At 42.2% G+C, this 21868-nt stretch overlaps 1 protein-coding gene across 2 annotated transcripts in view; it reads left to right on the top strand.

Annotated features, from left to right (window-relative positions):
* The window catches only part of sptbn2 (spectrin, beta, non-erythrocytic 2), a 162440-nt gene that overhangs the window by 94252 nt on the left and 46320 nt on the right, over positions 1–21868 (top strand). For both annotated transcript variants that reach the window (XM_080436433.1, XM_080436432.1), the window contains 9 exons: positions 1678–1795; positions 6196–6354; positions 9192–9494; positions 10876–11029; positions 12923–13317; positions 14641–14904; positions 17262–17473; positions 19091–19228; positions 20502–20721. In XM_080436433.1, the coding sequence (XP_080292559.1) occupies positions 1678–1795; positions 6196–6354; positions 9192–9494; positions 10876–11029; positions 12923–13317; positions 14641–14904; positions 17262–17473; positions 19091–19228; positions 20502–20721 (1963 nt within the window). The remainder of the gene's footprint in view (positions 1–1677; positions 1796–6195; positions 6355–9191; positions 9495–10875; positions 11030–12922; positions 13318–14640; positions 14905–17261; positions 17474–19090; positions 19229–20501; positions 20722–21868) is intronic.

The raw sequence follows: 21868 nt of genomic DNA, 5'->3' as shown, positions 1-21868 counted from the left end.
AGAAGCCCCCCAAGTGAGTCCCCCCTACCCCTATAAACCCTACCTTCAAGGAACAGGTACTGTACATACTTGAGGTTAAAAGTATCTGCAGATAGTGATTGTGACTGTCAGCGACTAGTAGCTCACACACACACACACACACACACACACACACACACACACACACACACACACACACACACACACACACACACACACACACACGCACACACACACAGTGGGTGCATATGTACACACACACACACAGACTACCATAGCCTGTGTTCTTCAGTGTTATGTACATGCGTGTTCCACATGGAATGTTCAGCATCCAGTACAGTATGGCCCCAGGACATGTGGGTGGTATTTATTGCCTCATACCGGCTTCAGACTTACTGTTTGTATGTAATCATTCCGTGTCAACGTCTCATTATTTGGAATGACAGAAGGAGTTTGGAAGTATTAGGGTTTCATGAACACGGTTTATAGACACGTGTTGTCTTTGTCTGAAGCCAAACCACGACCTCTCTGAACTGAGCTTCAGCAGTAGATATGTCAAAGACATAATCGACAGATGATTCTGTTCTTTAATCTATTAGGACTGGGAAAGCAACCTCTTAAAACCATTATCTTATACTTTGGCTATTCAAAAATAGCAGATAATACAAGCTCGTTGCACGGGCACCGAGTGCCGCGCTACGAGCTTGTTGATCTGCTATTTTTGAAAAACTTTTTTTTTTTTTTTTTACATTTTGGTAAATCTTTGAATATATAAATATATACATTTTTTAAAGCGAACATTTGTAACTCAAATCTTTGCCTCTGGCGGCTCCCTGGAACTAAATATGTTTTAGTTGGCGGGGGTCTGCGGCCACGTACATATTATTCTGGGTGGTCCTTGACATGAATAGGTTTGAGAACCACTGATATTATAGCAACATACGTTTTTTTTCAAAAATAGCTGTTATTCAAAAATAGCAGATCTACAAGCTCATAGCGCGACACTCGGTGCCGCGCTATGAGCTTGCAGATCTGTTATTTTTGAATAGCCAAAGCAATCTAAAATTACACAGAAGACCGCGTTCCCCAGTCAGTCTAAATGGATTAAAATGCAACCGTTTTGCAAACTAATGTATCAGTTTGATCCACATCTAGAATAGCAGCCCCATAATCAGGTGTTTTCCTTCACACTACCAATTATATTGTAATAGCTACTGTAGGCTGTGAAATAGTCTTAATTTGTTGCATAAAATCCTTCACTGTCTGCCTGTATATCGTTACTGTCAGGCAGAAACTCATCTCCACATTTTAACGTTTCCGTAAAATGAACGCCCTACTTCATTAAACTACAGCTTCACACCAAAGCAGATCCACAAGCTCGTTTTGAGCTTGAAAAGCCTGAAAAGTAAGAGTTTTCCACCTGAAAAGAGACACTATCAGTTCAACTTGTCATACCGAAATCTATTATCCTGTAACAACATGGTGAGCTTGTAGATCGGCTATTTTTTCCTGTTGTTCCTATGAGAAATATGTAGAAATGTGTAGGCCGTACGTGGGTAACATGTCTGGAACACACAAGTGGGTCTCAGCTCTTTTTGGAAGCCACTGATTGTCTGTCTGTCTGTCTGTCTGTCTGTCTGTCTGTCTGTCTGTCTGTCTGTCTGTCTGTCTGTCTGTCTGTCTGTCTGTCTGTCTCAGGTTCACAGAGAAGGGCAACCTGGAGGTTCTGCTCTTCACCATCCAGAGTAAGATGAGAGCCAACAACCAGAAGGTCTACATGCCCAGGGAGGGCAAACTCATCTCAGACATCAATAAGGTATGGATGGATGTATGGGAGGGTGGTTAGAGGGGGGGGGAGCAGGCAGCCCATGCCACGCACTATGTTTTAGAAAAGTGGTTTTTCAACCCTTTTCATGTCAAGGTCCATTATTTATTTATTGGGCATTTGAGCCACGGATTCATCACCATTTGATGAGATTTAGACTCTCAGACCCAACATTTTGTTATCGTTGGATAAGATTTTGTCCCACAATTCCATCCATGTTGTATTGATGGTGGTACCTTTAGGAGAGATAACAGGCAAACGTTGATCGAAATAACAATTAAGTAATGCAGATGTTATTAATCCAACTCGTGAGAGCGTAAAATGAAACCAAATGGACCCGTGAGGGTCCATTTGGTTTCATTTTACACTCTCAAGAGTTAAAGATCTATAAGGGTCCATTTGGTTTCATTTTACACTCTCAAGAGTTAAAGATCTATAAGGGTCCATTTGGTTACCAACTCTCCATCATTTTAGCTGGGGACCACCTGGAACCCCCTCAAGGACCGCTGGTGGTCCCCGGACCACTGGTAGAGAACCACTGTTTTTAGAAGAGCAGGACAGCTGAGAGTGAGATGTAGTTCAGGGCAGACACGGTACAGAAGACTTGTGTTATGGGCTGTTTACACAGAAAGCTTTTTTAGTTTTTTTTAGCTTTTTAGCTGCCATCCAGCCTGGTAAATCACCTCTGCAGAAGACTCATGATAATGAGTCAATTCACTCGTCCGGGATGGTTTAGCAGGCTAGCTGCCATGGCCTTAGCTTTCTGCCATGCATTTCTATGGCAAAGACCCGCTAGCACTCCTCTTCCCAGTTGTTTATTCTTTTCGTCTTTTTTTCCTCCTTTCACTGTGTGGCTTGACGGGTTTATTTCTCATGAATGACCGACTGACTGCTCATTATCCTACAGTATATAGCTACTTAAAGGGTAGGGTAAGTGATTTACTTTGTTTAAAATGTGTGTTAAATAGCTCTATATTGTGATAGTACTCATTGCTATAGAGTGTTTGATCAGTAAAAGGAGTCTCCATGTCTCTCCAGCTCTTTATTAAACAGAACATGCATTTTCAGTGCTCTCTCCTGATTGGCTTAAAATGTGTCACCTACCTGAACATGTACTATATTCTGTTTACTAAAGAGCTGGAGAGACCCCTGTGACCGAACAAACGCTCTGTAGCAATGATTACTATCACAATATAGTACTTTAACCTTTTTAACTAAAACAAAAAATAATACCAAAAAATAACACTTACCCTACCTTTTAACACATTGAGTGCCAATCGCGTAGATCTACGCAAACCTATTTAAAGCCGCCACGTGCCAATCGTGTAGATCTACGCGAACCGCCGGTTTGCGTTGATTTCACCAAAAGTGCACTTTCGGAAATAAATCTACTTCCGTTTCCGGTTTGACCACCGGAAACGGAATTATTTGGGATCCGGTTTTGCCGATCCCGTCGGCCCTCGTTCTAATGACGAAAATGAAACTCCATTTTCTCCTTGCAGTTTTTTCTCCTCGCATATCACTGTTTAACGTAAACCGTTCTAACTACAACATGGAGGCACCGTTTGACACGTGGTCTTCACTGGTAGAATCAGTGAGATGTCCGCGATGTTTACAAACAGCACAGCTCAATCTTAAGGATTTTAACAAGGTCTATGGCGACGTGAAAAAAACTAAAAAACAACAATAACACGTTGGCACTGGTGAGTACATTATGAGATTAACGTCTGGCATGGAATGTGTTAATAAAGAATTTATAAATTGACAAAATAATTGTATATATCTTTAAAGGGATTTCATTGCTTATGGCAAATAATTTTTCAACCAACCAATCAAAGTGGAAAGAGAGGCGAGACTGAGGCGAGACTAAGAGGAAAACTGTCTTTTCCTTGTTTTAGTGTGTAAAAAGAAAAATGGATAAATGTGCTTTGCTGTCAACAAATAAAAAATAAATGTATAGATGGTTTAGCGGCCAGAGACGGGCACAGAGTGTCTGCCCTGTTAGTCTAGGCCTAGACGAGGCTCCACAAAGTGTCAAACACTGAGCGGTTAGCCTCAGTGTATCCTCATCATCATGAGTAAACAACAGACCATTAGTAAAGAAGCTCTCTTGGACACCATGTCCAAGCCGCTCCCGCTGCTCAGTAACACTTCCTGTGGACAGGGTTTGATCCCGGGCCAGCAGAGTGCTGGGTCCACGCCATTATCTCTGGGCACTAAGGAAATGGTATTTTAAAGGGACATTTATCTCCATTAATGGTTTTTCATTATTACTAATATAGGAAGGACAGCTCCCCCAAAGCCAGAGAGCAGACACAATGAGGTTTTTTTTTCATGACTACCAGGTTTCAGACTGATACTGATGATGAGGATGTTTTTTTTTCATGTTCTTTGGAAAGGATGGATTAACCCATTGAGGCCTAGGTTCCGATTCTGCAAAATGCACACATTTTCACAATTTCTCATAAATAGCAGATCTACAAGCTCATAGCGCGGCACTCGGTGCCGCGCTATGAGCTTGTATATCTGCTATTTTTGAATAGCCAAAGTGTAAAATCATGCTTTTTAGCTCAAATCAAAATGTGACACAGATGCTTCTTCAGGTCTTAATGGGTTAAAGTTATCAGTCGCCACGACTGACTTCATTCATTTGGATTCCATAGCAAGCAGCATGTCTTTTTAGCCGATCTACAAGCTCACAACGTGTCGTGCTGCGACACATTGTGAGCTTGTAGATCGGCTAATTTTGGTTATTACCAGTACTGTTCAGTACTGGTACAATGTATCAATAACACACTGTACTGTTCAGTACAATGTATCAATAACACACTGTACTGTTCAGTACAATGTATCAATAACACACTGTACTGTTCAGTGCAATGTATCAATAACACACTGTACTGTTCAGTACAATGTATCATAACACACTGTACTGTTCAGTACAATGTATCATAACACTGCAGTGTGTGTGACAAGTTAAAAATATTTCAACTGCACTGCAAACAGGTTTTGGAGGTGTTGCTTAGCAACAGGAAGATCTATGGCTGATGCTTCTCCATGGCATCTGTTCCCTAGTCGCACTAGAAACTGATAGCATGGTCTGGACTGTAAAACACAATGAATAGACTGTAACTATACTGTATTTAAACACAATGAATAGACTGTAGCTATACTGTATTTAAACACAATGAATAGACTGTAGCTATACTGTATTTAAACACAATGAATAGACTGTAGCTATACTGTATTTAAACACAATGAATAGACTGTAGCTATACTGTATTTAAACACAATGAATAGACTGTAGCTATTCTGTATTTAAACACAATGAATAGACTGTAGCTATACTGTATTTAAACACAATGAATAGACTGTAGCTATACTGTATTTAAACACAATGAATAGACTGTAGCTATACTGTATTTAAACACAATGAATAGACTGTAGCTATTCTGTATTTAAACACAATGAATAGACTGTAGCTATGCTGTATTTAAACACAATGAATAGACTGTAGCTATTCTGTATTTAAATACAATACATAGACTGTAGCTATTCTGTATTTAAATACAATAAATAGACTGTAGCTATTCTGTATTTAAATACAATAAATAGACTGTAGCTGCTGTATACTATATTTAAATAATCAGAATGAACAGAAGTCTTCTTTGAAGGCTGTATGTTAATTACAGTGGCTATAGGGCTATGTCACGATTATGACATTTTACATGACTATTAATTGTCACACAAATAATTGCGATGAATGATTGAATTGTGTTTTTGTCATTGAACACTGGAACATTATGAACAAAACATACATTTCTGTTTGGCTTTTAGGCTTTGAAGTTGCACAGTTGGATCTACAACTACATCTACATCACAACGCTTCGCAAACATTAATAGTGGAAAGATCCGATCTACAAGCTCACAACGCGTTGCGGCTTGTAGATCGTCTATTTTCACTATTTTTGAAAATGTTTGAAAATATATGGAAATCTTTCAACATGGATACGATTATGACGATTATGCAATGTAATAAGTGTGACCGTGGCACCATATCCTACTGTATATGGTATTTAAAAACTCACAATGAACAGTATTCTTCCATGCATGCTGACACGGCACCACTTCCTTATGATGTTATGTCATCTTAACAACATTCCCTCCCACAAATTGCCTTGAGCTGGTGTGAATGGAAATGAGCAAAAACAGAAAGGACGTTTAATTAATAATGAATGAGTCAATTAATATTTAAATTCATACCGTGTAATCGTATGTAAATAACAAGAGTTATTTTTTGACAAAGTTAGAAGAAGTCAAAGTAAAAAAAAGCCACAACAGCTTGAGAACGGTGTCGTTAACTTCCTTTGATCTGATTGGCTCCCTGGCAGGCGTGGGAACGGCTGGAGAAGGCGGAGCATGAGCGCGAGCTGGCACTGAGGAACGAGCTGATTCGCCAGGAGAAGCTGGAGATGCTGGCCGCTCGCTTCGACCGCAAGGCGGCCATGAGGGAGACGTGGCTCAGTGAGAACCAGAGACTGGTGTCCCAGGTAAGAGGTTCACACACATGCACACACGGGCGCACACACACACACATGCACACACGCACACGCGCGCACACACACACACACACACACACACCCACGTTTGTATTACCACACAAAAGAAAATTAGGACAACAATTTTATTAATGCCATAACATTTTCTTTGCCGTTTTAATCCTAACCTAAAGCCTGAGTTATACTTAGTTGCGTGCGGGTGCCGCACATCAGAAATAGCAGATCTACAAGCTCACAATGTGGCGCACTGCGATGCGTTGTGAGCTTGTAGATCTGTTATACTGTGGGCAACTAAATATAAGTCAGGCATAACTCTAAATGCCTAATTCTAACACCAACCTGAATGTTTTCCTTTATAAGCCCAACTCTAAAAATATGTTTTTAACCATAGAAATAAGTATTTCTCACATTTCTAAAATTCTACTATACTTGCGGGGACCTTTGGCCCTCACAAGTATGTGTGTTTGTGTGTGTGGGGCACACACACACACACACACACACACACACACACACACACACACACACACACACACACACACACACACACACACACACACACACACACACACAAACAAACGATTGCTGACAACAAGAGCTGTGCTGCTCAATGTTAAGCAGGTCACACCTGGACCAATTCTTCACACAGAAAGTCCTTAGTCATGAGCTCATGTCTGAGTGTAGCAGCTAGCAGATGCACAGGAGAATACACTCATCATAACATTGTGTGTCTAGACACTTTGGAGGACTGTTTGGATCGCCATGACCAAGCCATTCCCCGTTCTCATTTTCATTCTCACAATGTGTCCCATCATGACACTTTGTGAGCTTGTAGATCAGCAATTTCTTTGCCAGGCTGATCGGCACGTTTTCTCCTTGTTCATTCATAAAGATTCATTCCTAAATTATTGCTGTCACGACCTCCATGACATATTTGTTGGCGAGCCCAACAAATAATTGTGATTAATGATTTAATTGCGTTTGTGATGATTAAATATTGGATCAGTGACCGATACCAACAATCAAAATAAATGTATTTAATAATCGAATACTATAAAAAAATATAAATAATAGTGGAACTAGATGATATGCAAGCTCACAACATTGAGCGTGTAGATCTGCTATTTCCACAGTTTTTGAAAAGGTTTGAAAATGTTTCTCGAGACGCACCACCGTGCGAGCTAAAGCGAGAGAGTCGGCGTGCCGAATGTTGCGAAGTTCGCTTGAGCAGACTCAACGCCGTCCGAGTCATGTACCGATAGGCACAGAACCGTAAATCATGTTTTGCGGTGAGCGAGTGTTTGCCCCGACTTTTATCAACCCACAGAATAACGACAAAACACGGACTGAGCCCCTTGGGTAGGTCAGTATCTCACCTACTTTAGACCAATCAATAGTCTGATTAAACGTGATAAATGTGATAATATCCCATTCAGTGCAATTGACAGCATCCGAAACTCTTTCACAGTGTTGTTATATATTTCTCACAACAAGCCACAGGCCCAGTACAGGGGGTTCCATGGCAAAAGTAAGCAATAAGCAGGAATTCACACCCTTGTGGTAAAGTCAGATCAAAGGCATCACCACACTGCCCTGAGGCTACTGATCACACCCTCTCTCTGAAGAAAGACAACAGCCAGATCTTTAAAATTAACTCACTGCCACTGACGTAAAAAACGTAATTTTGCAAAATAATTAAACAAAAAAAGATCTCACCGTCCTTCATCTCTCGACGTGACACGTTTCATTGTAGCACACCCGGAAACGGAAATTACGCCAATCGAAGATTTTAGTTTCCGCCTGCTTCCTGTTTAAGTCCCCCTCTAAAACGGTCTTTTCTCGGCTTTGTCTTTCTCCGCCGTGGAACGCTGTTTAGAAACGCTGTTTTGAAACTGCTACTACTACAAAATGGAATGTCGCCGATTGAAAATTGGTTCTCTGGGCCACTCACACAACTACCCTGTGTGTCTACAAACAGTTGAACACGTCGATCATAAGGGATTTAGCAAGGTCTGTGGTGAGGTGGAAAAAGTACGTGAGTTTTCCGTTCACATGGCGAAACATGGTGTTTTTACGCTGGGCTGAAGGAGAAGGGCTCCGCCCCCATCGGAATGTTTGTTGTCTGAGCGGCATGCACGGGTCGCCTGTGTGTTTAGCAGTGGTGTAAAGTAACTAAGTACATGTACTTAAGTACTGTACTTAAGTACAATGTTGAGGTATTTGTACTTTACTTTTAGTATTTCCAATTCTCTGTACTTTTACTTCTACTCCACTACATCTCAGAGGCAAATATTGTACTTTTACTCCACTACAATTATTTGAAAGCATTAGTTACTAGTTACTTTGCAGATTATTAATTATTATTTCATAAAACATACATTAACCACTTTAGCCCTACTTTATAACTAGGCTATTTGAAAATAGCAGATCTACAAGCTCACAACGCGTCGCAAAGCGACGCGTTGTGAGCTTGTAGATCGGCTATTTTCAAACATTTTAGTACTTTTACTTTTGTACTTTAAGTACATTTTGATACCAATACTTTTGTACTTTTTACTCAAGTACATTTTTAATTCCAGACTTTCACTTGTAACAGAGTACTTCTACATTGCAGTATTGGTACTTTTACTTAAGTAAAACATTTGAGTACTTTTTCCACCACTGGTGTCTAGAAACGATTGGACTTGCGATTTTTTTTTTTTTAAAGTTATAAAAAACACTAAATCGCTGGCAGTGGGCAAACACAGCCATAAATAAGTCTGTCAGGGAATGAGTTAAATAATACATATAGAAATGTCATATTTTGTGTTCCACGCCTCTGTCATCATCAGGACAATTTCGGCACGGACCTGGGCGCGGTGGAGGCAGCCACCCGCAAGCACGAGGCCATCGAGACGGACATCGGCGCGTACGGGGAGCGCGTGGCGGCCGTGCAGGAGGTGGCCCGCAAGCTGGAGGAGGAGGCGTACCACGACGTGCGGCGCGTGGCGGCGCGCCGCGACAACGTGCTGCGGCTGTGGGAGTACCTGAAGGAGCTGCTGGCGGCGCGCCGGGAGAGGCTCAACTCACACCGAGACCTGCAGAGGCTGATGCAGGAGATGAGATACATCATGGACTGGATGGGAGACATGAAGGTCGGTATGAGGGGGGGTGCAACGGTTAACCCATTAAGACCAGGGACGCGTCTGTGTCATTTTAAGATTGCTTTGGCTGTTCAAAAAGTATTTGCTATTTTCTGATCTGCTATTTATTTTTTTAATTGTGAAAAAGTTTGCAAATCTTGAATATATATATATATATTTTAAAGGAGCTACACCATGAATTTAAAAAAAATATTTGATATTTAATATCATATGGTGTATGTCCCTCAAACCTTTTTCAAAAGGTTTGAGCCTAAATCATCACTCAGATATACTCATCCCAAGTCAATTGTCTCTGGCTTATACAGCACTTTCAGCTGCAATACCAAAACGTCCTTTTGGGCAGGGGGGGGCTACTGAGCAATTCTGTCTGGCCAGCATCAATGCAATGGCAATGCAAGTGATGTCACTTTGCATTGCCATTCTGAAATGGCCTGTTCAGACACGCCCATTCTGAAAATCTCTGAAATGAGAATGAATGACTGAATGTTAAAAAAAAATATCTTTTGGGGTACAAGAGACACTGGGGAGCCCAAAAAATACCCCCCCCCAAAAAAAATGAAATTCATGGTGTGGCCCCATTTCAACTTAAATCTTTGCTTCTGGGGGGTCCCTGGAACAAAATATTTTGAGATGGGGGTCCGTGACCAAATACATATCATTTTGGGGGTCCTTGACATGAAAAAGAGAACCACTGCAACATAAGTTTTTCAGAAAACTGTTAGGATTTAGAAGACATTTTGTAGAATCCCCCAGAAGCAAAGATTTGAGTTAAACATGTTCCGATTCTACAAAATATGGAAACAGTTTTTTGAAAATATTTATGTTGCTATGTCACTGGCTCTCAAACCTTTTCATGTCAGGGACCCCCAAAATGACATGTATTTGGCCGCGGACCCCCATCTCAAAATATTTTGTTCCAGGGACCCCCCAGAAGCAAAGATTTGAGTTAAAAATGTTCGCTTTAAAATAATATAAATATATAAATTTGCACACATTTTCTCAATTTTTCAAAAATAGCAGATCTACAAGCTCATAGCGTGGCACCGAGTGCCGCGCTATGATCTTGTAGATCTGCTATTTTTGAATAGCTGAAGTGTAATGCTTTTTAGCTCAAATAAAAAATGACACAGATGCGTTCCAGGTCTTAATGGGTTAAAACTGTATATATATTCAAAGATTTGCACACATTTTCATTTTTTTTTTTTTTACAAGCTCTTTTTTTTAACAAGCTCCTAGCGCGGCACTCGTAGCCACACTAGGAGCTTGTAGATCTGCTTGTAGATCTGCTTATAAAAAGTGTCACAAATGTGGCCACGAGTCACAGTAACAGATGAGATGTCAGATACCTAACTTCTTCTTGCTCCATTTCCAGGGTCGTCTGCAGTCCCAGGACTGTGGCAAACACCTCCACGACGTCCTGGACCTTCTGCAGACCCACACGCTGGTGGAGGCAGACATCTCCGCCCAGGCTGAGAGGATCAAGGGCGTTCAGGGAGCCGCACAGCGCTTCACCTCACATGAGCAAGGTCAGCTCTCTCTCTCTCACTTCTTATGTATTACAATGGAGGGCATGCTGTCAGTAGTGGAAAAAGTACACAAATTTTTTTACTTAAAGTTATACATTGCAAGTCCACAAATAACGATTTTTAGCAGCCTCTGCTCGTCATTACCGTCACTGCAAGCCGTTTGTTTATTCCTCTGTTACCCAGAATTCCATTTGTTTTCACCGGAAGACGGAAGCGTTTCAAAAAGCGCTTTTAATTGTTTTATACGATCTGTGGATCGTTTCTCTTAGCCAGTGGAGCTTTAGTTACCGTGAGCTGTGTTTTCGTTTTTTTTCGATCTTCAAATCATACAATCTCTTAAAATCAGCGTGAGTTTCCTTTTTGTTATTAGCGCGGTAGTTCCTGGCCAAACAGGAAACCTGGTGCCTTTCCGCTTCCGTTTTCCGGCTACATGACGTCATTTTCGCGGGAAAGACACCCATATCACTCTGATGGCCGATGACTACAATATTTTGCTTAGAAAACCGCAAGAGAAAACCACAGCTAGCATACCTATGATTCTTAGAATGAATGATAATGACTCACCTTTTGAAGAATATAACATTAACTAATAAGAAATGGAATGAAAGCGTTGCAGTTAGTGCCTCCAGAACAGATGTTACTCATACTGTGGCCACAACGTCTCAGTAAGTCATTGATGTCCATATGTACAGCACAAAATAAAACAGCATAACAGCAAATAACTATCGGTATTGCCATATACGTTTTATCATTAAACATAACAGGAAAATACATATCTTCCGCTTTCCCTCACACATGCATATCCATAGGGGAACACTTATTCTCCCATTTGAGACGCGAACAGCGTTTTCCCAGCGACTTGCAGGCGAGGGGGCAGGGGGCGCACAGAAGTCAAGGCACAGACGGCTGTGTTGTTGACGGACAACGGATGCACGCTTATGAGAAACAACACAAATGAAACAGTTGCGTGCATTAACGCAAGATGAGGATAAAGAAAACATTCAGTCTAAATGTCGAGTTTGATGATTCACAACTACTACTACTACTACTTTTGTATTTGAAACTTTACATTTCTCTAAATATTATAAACTTTCATGACAGCCTAAGTACAAATATCATTTATGAAAAGGCTACTATAGGCTACAGTGAAGTCGGACAGAATTTTACTCTCTTGTTGTTTTGTTGTAGGGGATTATCTGGCACATGTATGTATCTGTTATGATAGAGAAATTGTATCATGAGTGAAACGGGAAACCATAAACCTACGTAGGCCTACATCTAAATGAGTTGCCATATTTACATTTCCTTACAAATGACAAATTCCTTACATTACAAATCCTTATAAGCTATATATTTCGCCTCCCTACCCGGACCCCCGCCCCCTCGCCTGCAAGTCACTGGGAAAACGCTGTTCGCATATGAGACACACTGCTCTATAACCACTGTGTTACAGATTAGTCCTTTTTTCCCTCTGATCCATTTAAATAGTATATATTTTCTCTCTAGGAAGAGAAGTATATTAAAGTAACGGCCCCTTGGAGAGTCTAATTCTCCTGCTTTGGATGGCAGCCCTAATAAAAAAAATGTCCAGAATCTTTACAGATCTCACAGCCCTCCCATTGTTCCTATTGCTTTGTGTTTTATTTAACGCTGCGTTTTATTATCGTTAACCCATTAAGACCGGGAACGCATCTGTGTCATTTTAAGATTTCTTTGGCTATTCAAAAATAGCAGATCTACAAGCTCATGAGCTTGTAGATCTGCTATTTTTGAAAAGCCCAAATAGATCTAAAAATGACACATGGATGCGTTCCCGGTCTTAGTGGTTTAAGGTGAACGAGGCTAATATAAATCTAAGTGTCTTTTTATTATCATGATAAACCCCGTACGTAGCCTATAAGCCGTGTGAGCCTGCGCTGGTGGAGGAGCGGGTGGAGCTGCTGGGCCGCGCCTACGAGGAGCTGGGCCAGCTGGCGGGCACGAGGAGGGTGCGTCTGGAGGACTCGCGGCGCCTCTGGCAGTTCCTGTGGGAGATCGGCGAGGAGGGCGCCTGGATCCGCGAGCAGGAGCAGATCCTGTCGGCCGGCGACTGCGGCCGCGACCTCACCTCCGCCCTGCACCTCCTCAGCAAGCACGAGGCCTTCCGGGACGAGATGGCGGCCCGCTACGGGCCCCTGGGGAACAGCATCGCCGCCGGCGAGGCCCTGGTCGACGAGGGGCACTTCGGCGCCCCCGAGGTCACCGAGAGGATCAGGGACATCCGGGAGCAGTGGACACGTCTGGAGGAGGTGAGTGGCAAGAAAAAACTATGTTTTGTCTTCGCTGTATCTGTGGTCTTTTCATTTATGTTATATGAATCTAGTCTACTACCACGGATTAGGGCCATCTTGGCGAGGGGAAAAAAAAAAGTCGGAGGGGGCGGGGCAACATTCTGACATCTTACTCAGAAATCTCAGGAAATTTCCAACTTGCTAGTTCATGAACTCAGAAATTTCCGACTTGCTAGTTGAAATTGCCGACTTTATAAACTCACAGATTTGCGACATTAATCTCAGAGATTTCTTACTAAAATCTCAGAAATGTCCGACTTTATTATCTCACAGATTTGCTACATTAAACAAGACATCTCGTAGTTTTATGTGGCAAATCTGTGAGTTTATTAAGTTGGACATTTCTGAGTTCATGAACTAGCAAATTTCCGACATTATGAACAAGCTGATTTCTGAGAAAATAAACTCAGAAATGTATATCTAAGGAGATATCACTCTGTTTGGATCATAGCCAAGATGGCCCTAATACTCCGTCGCAAGTCTACGGTATCATCGTTATTATTACTATTATCTACATAATGTATGTGGTGGTGTGTGTCTGTGTGCCCCGATTATGCCTAAATATGGACACACTTCCAGTATTATGGAGATCCCCAACGTCAGCACGAATGGGCATTGTGAGGGTTCTGTAGTGTGTGTGATGTCAGGTCAGAGCTCCATCAGTGAGAGAGAGGGAAACAGAGAGAGAGAGAGAGAGAGAGAGAGAGAGAGAGAGAGAGAGAGGATGTTTCAGTGTGACCTCAAAAAGCTGACGAAGGCCAGAAGGTCGAGATTTACATACTTATTGGCTAAGATTTGCTGGAGTGGCCCGTTTTGTACAAAATGCCTCATATCATGAACGCAGCGTCCGATTGCTGTGACATTCAATTCAAGAATCCAGGGAAATGTTGATTGTATGACCTATAGTTCAAGAGTTTTAGGCCAAAACGTGAATCTGCCTGTATCTGCCTACAATCTGCCTACATATATAGCGGCACCATGAGGTGCCGCTATATATGTAGGGAGGCATTTCTTCCTTGGCCTAGTGGGGATGTGCGTACAAAATGTCACTGAAATCGGACGCTGCGTTCATGATCTGAGGCATTTCGTACAAAACGGGCCACTCCTGCAAACTTTGGAAGCCAATGTTAGCCAATCAGGACGGAATATGAAAAATCCGACAGATCTGATCACACATGACTATAGAGATACTGTGTACCGGTTTGTGTGATGTTAGGACAACATCTGTAGGAGTAATATAAAAACATGTTATTAATCCTTGTATTGTGTCTCTCTCCCCAGACGTCTCAGCTGAGGGAGCAGAGGCTGAAGGAGGCCGTGGCGCTGCACCAGTTCCAGACGGACGCCAACGACATGGAGGCGTGGATCATGGAGACGCTCAGGCAGGTCTCCAGCCAGGAGCTGGGCCACGACGAGTTCTCCACGCAGACCCTGGCCCGCAAGCAGCGCGAGGTGGACGAGGAGATCCAGAGCCACCACCCGCTCATAGACTCCCTGCACGAGCAGGCCATGGGGCTGCCCGAGGCCTACGTCAACTTCCCAGAGGTCGGTTTCAGAGTTGTTGTTGTTTTGTACCTTTGTCCTTTTGCTCACACCGCTGCCTCTGGTTCACTGGTGGTCCCCGGACTGGTCCGGGGACCACCAGACCACTGGTCCTTGAGGGGGTTCCAGGGGGTCCCCAGCAAAATGTGTTAATATAGCATCACAATCATTTACACCACTTTAAACTTTTATACTTTGGCTATTCAAAAATAGCTGATCTACAAGCTCATAGCGCGGCACCGAGTGCCGCACTATGAGCTTGTAGATCAGCTATTTTTGTAAAATCCTGAAAATGTGTGCAAATCTTTTAATAAAGCCAACATTTTTAACTCAAATATTCGTGTCCAAATATATATCAATTTAGGAGTCCTTGGCATGAAAAAGTTTGAGAAGCACTGTTTTAGGCTGTGGATTGTCCCTTTCCATTAGACCCCCAGGGGTCTAATGGAAAGGGACAAGTCACCACAAAAACACTGGCTTTTATTGCATTTTATTTCACCAATTTACTTGATTTGTGATTTTCCAAATAACGGGGGAGAGGGAAATATTGTAAATAAGAAGGTAAAATTGCTATAGTACAAGCTGTTATAGTGGAAATTGTCAGAATAGTTTTGAGTCAATAATTAATTAGGCATTCTCAGCACTGACTGTGTGGAACTGTGAGAAAACACTGTGTTGGGCTGTTTAACGGCTGAATGCTCCCGTTTACTACCCCCCCAAAAAAACTATATGCATCACTGCTTACTTGTTTTCACAATCACATGGATTAAAGCTAAATTACATCTCACAACTGAACATTGATTTGTGAAACAGCTTGAAAGGAACCCCCCCCACCCTCACACACACACACACACACACACACACACACACACACACACACACACACGCACACACACACACACACACACACACACACACACACACACACACACACACACACACACACACACACACTCTATCGCTGTGTTTCATAAACAATGACTTTAGAACAATATGTAAAACTATACTTTTTCCTGCGGACACCCTGGGAACCCCTCAAGGACCCCTGGGGGTATTTACTTATTGTGATGTAGTGTTTGCTGTTGGTTGAGCACAATGCCGTAGGCCGTAGGCTTGTTTATGTTTATCTACATAGACTTTGTCTATCCACTTTGACAACCAGTGTTTCCCAAACAGTGGCTCGGCACCCATTGATGGGTCGCGGAACCATTTCTATGGGTTGCGAGTAAATATGCCTCTTGTATGTGTTCTATATATTTGTTCTGTTTTATTATTTAAAACATTTAACCCATTAAGACCTGGAACGCATCTGTGTCACTTTAGATTTCTTTGGCCATTCAAAAATAGCAGATCTACAAGCTCATAGCGCGGCACTGAGTGCCGCGCTATGAGCTTGTAGATCTGCTATTTTTGAAAAATCCAGATTTTTAGAAAACATTTTTACGAATCGCCTCAGGTCTTAACACATTGAATGCCAGTCGCGTAGATCTACGCGAACCTATTTAAAGCCGCAGCGTGCCAGTCGCGTAGATCTACGCGAACCGCCGATTCCCATTGAAATTGCCCCAGGTGCACTTTCCGATTTTTTTTGATCCATTTCCGTTTCCGGTTTCCGGTCAGAAACAGAATTATTCGGGTTCCGTTTTTTTCGATCGTATCCGCTTCCTGTCAGGGATCCTGTTTAAAACTCGATTTTCTCGGTTGTTGTTTTTCTCCTCGCTGATCACTGTTTAGCATTGATCGGCTGTATCTTCAAGATGGCGGCTCGCATTTGGAAACTGTTTTCGCTGGCCGTTTCTCACGGATCCGCTGTGTGTTTAGAACCAAATGAACGCGCACTTTTAACTTATTTAGCGAGGTCTGTGGCGACATGAAAAAAACAAAAAAACAACAATAAAACGCTGGCACTGAGTACATTATGAGATTAAACTCTGGCATGGAATGTGTTAATGGGTTAAAAAAAAAGATAAAAGTGTTTTTCAGAATGTTTTAGAAAATCTAAGAAAAAAATAAATATATTTTTTTGAAAAGTTAAGAAAGCTAAGAATTTCATAAAACAAGTTCACAATGCGTCGCCATAGATCTGCTATTTTCCCTTGTTTGGGTCCCGGTGGGGAGACATAAAATGTCTCTGTTGGATCTGGAGCTAAAAAAGGCTTGTGAACCACTGGTCTAAACTATACCCCCACTGTGTTCCCTGTAGGTTCAGGGTCTAAACTGTACTCTCACTGTGTGTCTGTAGGTTCAGGGTCTAAACTATACCCCACACTGTGTGTCTGTAGGTTCAGGGTCTAAACTATACCACACTGTGTGTCTGTAGGTTCAGGGTCTAAACTATACCCCTCACTGTGTGTCTGTAGGTCCAGGGTCGTCTGCCTGCCATCGAGCAGCGCTACCAGGAGCTGGAGACCCTGTCAGCGTCCCGGCGTCAGGCCCTGGAGGGAGCGCTGGCTCTGTACCGCATGTTCAGCGAGGCCGGAGCCTGTCTGCTCTGGGTGGAGGAGAAGGAGCAGTGGCTGGACAGCATGGAGATCCCCACCAGGCTGGAGGACCTAGAGGTGGTGCAGCAGAGGTCAGGAGAACACGACACACATACTGTAACTACCAGTGGTGGAAAGTAACTAAGTACATTTACTTAAGTACTGTACTTAAGTACAGTTTTGAGGTATTTGTACTTTACTTGAGTATTTCCAATTTCCAATACTTTTACTTCTGCTCCACTACATCTCAGAGGCAAATATTGTACTTTTACTCCACTACAATTACGTGAAAACTTTAGTTACTAGTTACTTTTCAGATATAAATTATGATATTACGAAACATACATTAACCACTTTAGCCCTATTTTATACATAGGCTATTTGAAAATAGCAGATCTACAAGCTCACAACGCGTCGCTTTGCGACGCGTTGTGAGCTTGTAGATCTGCTATTTTCAAAACATTTTGTACTTTTACTTTTGGTACTTTAAGTACATTTTGATGCCAATACTTCTGTACTTTAACTCAAGTAAATTTGGAATTCCAGACTTTTACTTGTAACAGAGTACTTCTACAGTGCAGTATTGATACTTTTACTTAAGTAAAACATTTGAGTACTTTTTCCACCACTGCTCACTATAACCCGAACCCTAAAGCTGAACTACGATACCCCAACTTTCACACTCGCTCACTCTCCTGGCGTCCTCCACTCGCGCCTTTGCCCCGCCCCCCCTGCGAGGAGGAGAGGAGCAGATGTGAGGACGGAGTAGTCGACCCGTTGGGCCTCATATACTAGGATCGGAACGCAACTCTAGTGTCATTTCAAAGCGACGGCAAATTCCGCGATCACTCTCATACAGCTGGATCACTGGAACCAGAGGCGTGGATGAAAATATACATGCATAGAATAATATGCAGGTATAGAATAGTACAGAATATAAGAATAGACAATTCATCAATGTGGATGGCCACATCTTAATAGTTAAAGGTAGGGTAAGTGATTTGCGTTGGTTAAAATAAGTGTTAAATAGCTCTATATTCTGATAGTACTCATTGCTATAGAGTGTTTGTTCAGTATTAGGAGTCTCCTTGTCTCTCCACCTCTTTATTAAACAGAAAATGCATTTTCGTTTCAGTTTCAGTTTCATTTCCAATTTTATCCAACCAGGACAGAGAACTCAATCAGGATACAGATTAAACAAGTGAAATTGGAAGTGATGACACTAAGAAATGAGCAGACAGAATTGGAACTGGAACACTATACAAATTAAGCTTAAAAATGGGTACTTTCTCCTGATTGGCTGAGATTTTGACACCTACCGAAAAATGTATTTTCTGTTTATTAAAAAAACACGGCCCCCTCACGTATTAGGAGGGCAGAATGAGTCACCAGAACCAAGGACGGGTGTTTTTGACGAATCTAACATGTTAAAAATGGAGTTTGAAGTTATAATGGGTTTGTATAGGAAGGGGGCGTGTCTGATAAAATGAATATCTAAATACTGAATCAAGCAACTTAAAAACGTTTTTTTGAAAGTGAAATATCCCTTTAAGACCTAGGTGGTGCAGCAGAGGTCAGAAACTAACACATACTGTAACACACTATAACCCTAAAGACCTGGAGGTGCTGCTGCAGCAGAATAGATTTAAATGGATTATAATCAATGAAATGGATGAGTTTGACTAACATGTGTCTGTGTGTGGCTGCAGGTTCGAGACGCTGGAGCCTGAGATGAACAACCTGGGCAGCCGTGTGACCGATGTGAACCAGGTGGCCCAGCAGCTGCTCAGCTCTGAGAACTGTAACAAGGAGCAGATCCACCAGACACAGGACCAGCTCAACGACAGGTCTGTCACCGTTAAACACCCTTTGTGTCCTTGTTTTATACATAGGAAGACAGGTCTGTCCACAACACAACCCCGTTTGTGTCCTTGTTTCACACAGGAAGGTAAACTGTTAAACCCTATTGAACCGACTGAACGCTTCCCTAAGATCACTTTTAATTCCGTTGACTAAAGCTATGACGAAAAATGTTCGTCGACTACCTTTTTTCACTGACGAAAACTTTATGTGTTTCATCAACACATAAAAACTAGACGAAAATGTTAGGGAGTAGTCAGGGGATATTAAAAAAATCTTGGAATAAATTCCTTACCAAAAAAAATCTTCACCAATGTGTTTGTAAAGGTGTCTAGTAACACATCTCACAAAGACTGAAATGCAGTCCTCCTAGGAGAATTTTTGACAGCTCCTTAAAGTTGGGGTACCCACCATAACCTTGGTTAAAAAAAAATCCTCCAAAAAATCTAAATTTAATTCTGTTTTAAGTAGCATGTGAGGTGTCAAACTAGGGTGTTTTTATGTTTCTGAATCCATTGCAAGCATTTGTTTTGCACCAAAACCACTCCTTGGGCTAAAAACGGCCCAATCTCAATGGGCTTTTTACACAAAAAGTATACCTGGAAAAGGATGGCTATGGACGTTTTTAGCCCAAGGAGTGGTTTTGGTGCAAAACAAATGCTTGCAATGGATTCAGAATCACAAAAACACCATAGTTTGACCCCTCACATGCTACTTAAAACAGAATTACATTTTTATTTTATTTTTTGGATTTTTTTTAAACCAAGGTTATGGTGGGTACCCCAACTTTAAGGAGCTGTCAAAAATTCTCCTAGGGGGACTGCATTTCAGTCTTTGTGAGATGTGTTACTAGACACCTTTACAAACACATTGGTGAAGATTTTTTTTGGTAAGGAATTTATTCCAAGATTGAAAAAATATTCTGCTAATATCCCCTGACTAGAGGGACGAGTGGAGAAGAGATCCAGTAGAACAAAGTCCTTTTATGCTTAGTTGTGTGCGGGTTTCGTGAGCTTGTAGATCGGATATTTTTCGGCATGCAGCTAAGTATAAATCAGACATGACAATGCCATCCCGGCCCCGCCAAAATACATGTTAGTCGACTAAATAGACTGTAGATTTGGTTGACAAAAATCGTATGATATTTAGTCAACAAAAAGTTGACTAAAACGAAACCATTTCAGATGACTAAAATATGACTTAAACTAAATTGATAAAAAATACTGTGACTAAAACTAAACTCCAACACTGCCTCCTCAGATGGAAGGAGTTCCAGCAGCTGGCCGGTCAGAAGAAGCAGGACCTGGAGTCTGCCCTGAACATCCAGAACTACCACCTGGAGTGCAACGAGAGCCAGACCTGGATGAGGGAGAAGACCAAGGTGATCGAGTCCACCCAGAGCCTGGGCAACGACCTGGCCGGTGTCATGGCCCTGCAGCGCAAGCTGACCGGCATGGAGAGAGACCTGGAGGCCATTCAGGTAAACACCTGGACCCATACAGAGATGCATTTACTGTCGATCACTGACCTCCGCTCTACGGGTTCACAACGCATTGCATTGTGACACGTTGTGAACTAGTAGATCGGCTATTTTGGGGCAAAGAGATTTGGTGTAGAGGGTAAAAAAGCAGGGGGCCAAGGATAATAATAATATTAACACATTGGGTGCCAGAATTTTATAATAACAGATTACGTTCGGTGCCAGAAATCTCACCGTTAAGCTGCGCGGCGCTGTTTAAGCTGTAGACTCCAAGACGAGAAATCCATGTGAAACAAAGCATGCGTTCATTTTGCACGATGGTCCTGGCTAACGCCTGGAACGATAACATCTCTCACGCGAGTAACAATGGTGCAGCGATCGTGCATACAAAATGAGTCGTTTTCCCCAACGTAAAAAGTTTCGGAGTTATAGGGGTTTTAGAGAAGGAGATAGAACGGAAGCGGATGGGAGCCATGTTTTTTGGCACGGTGATCCATCTGTCCTTTCCTTCTCAGAATCACCACGGGTGATTCCAGAGCTGCTCCAGCCCCTCCTGTGTGGAAAAAAACGAAAAGACTGAAGCGCTACTCTGTGAAAACACGGTTCAGACCGTGTTTGGCACCCGATGTGTTAATAATAAAATTTATTTATAAAGCACTTTTCAAAACAAAGTTATTAAGTGCTTTCCAATGACAGAATCAAATACAGTGCAGCAAGGTGAAACAACAACGATAGTTAATTAAACAAAAGGTAAACAAATAAAAAATAATACATAAGTGACTCCAAGAGTCTTAAGAGAATGCCTTGGTGTAAAGGTGAGTTTTCTGCTGTGATTTGACACTGACCCAGTAGCTCTAGCCTTAGAGCCGCGGGCAGGGCATTCCAGAGCCTATAGGTGCCCGGGCCGAGAAAGCCCCGGTCACCCATGGTGACAAGACGAGTGATGGGAACAATCTAGAGAGCCCCGCCCGAGGATCATCTGAGGCTGCACGCCGGCTTAATACAGCTCCAGCATATCTGAAATGTACCTGAGGGCCTGGCCATGCAAGGTTGTCAGTAAAATCTAATTCTGAAATTCGCCGGCAGCCAGTGACGGCAGGCCAGGACAGATGTAATGTGGTCACGCCTCCTAGAGTCGGTCGATAAT

Source organism: Gymnoscopelus braueri (genome assembly GCF_963280865.1).
Source record: "Gymnoscopelus braueri genome assembly, chromosome: 8".
Classification (NCBI taxonomy): Eukaryota; Metazoa; Chordata; class Actinopteri; order Myctophiformes; family Myctophidae; genus Gymnoscopelus; species Gymnoscopelus braueri.
This window is presented reverse-complemented; position numbering and strand designations above follow the sequence as displayed.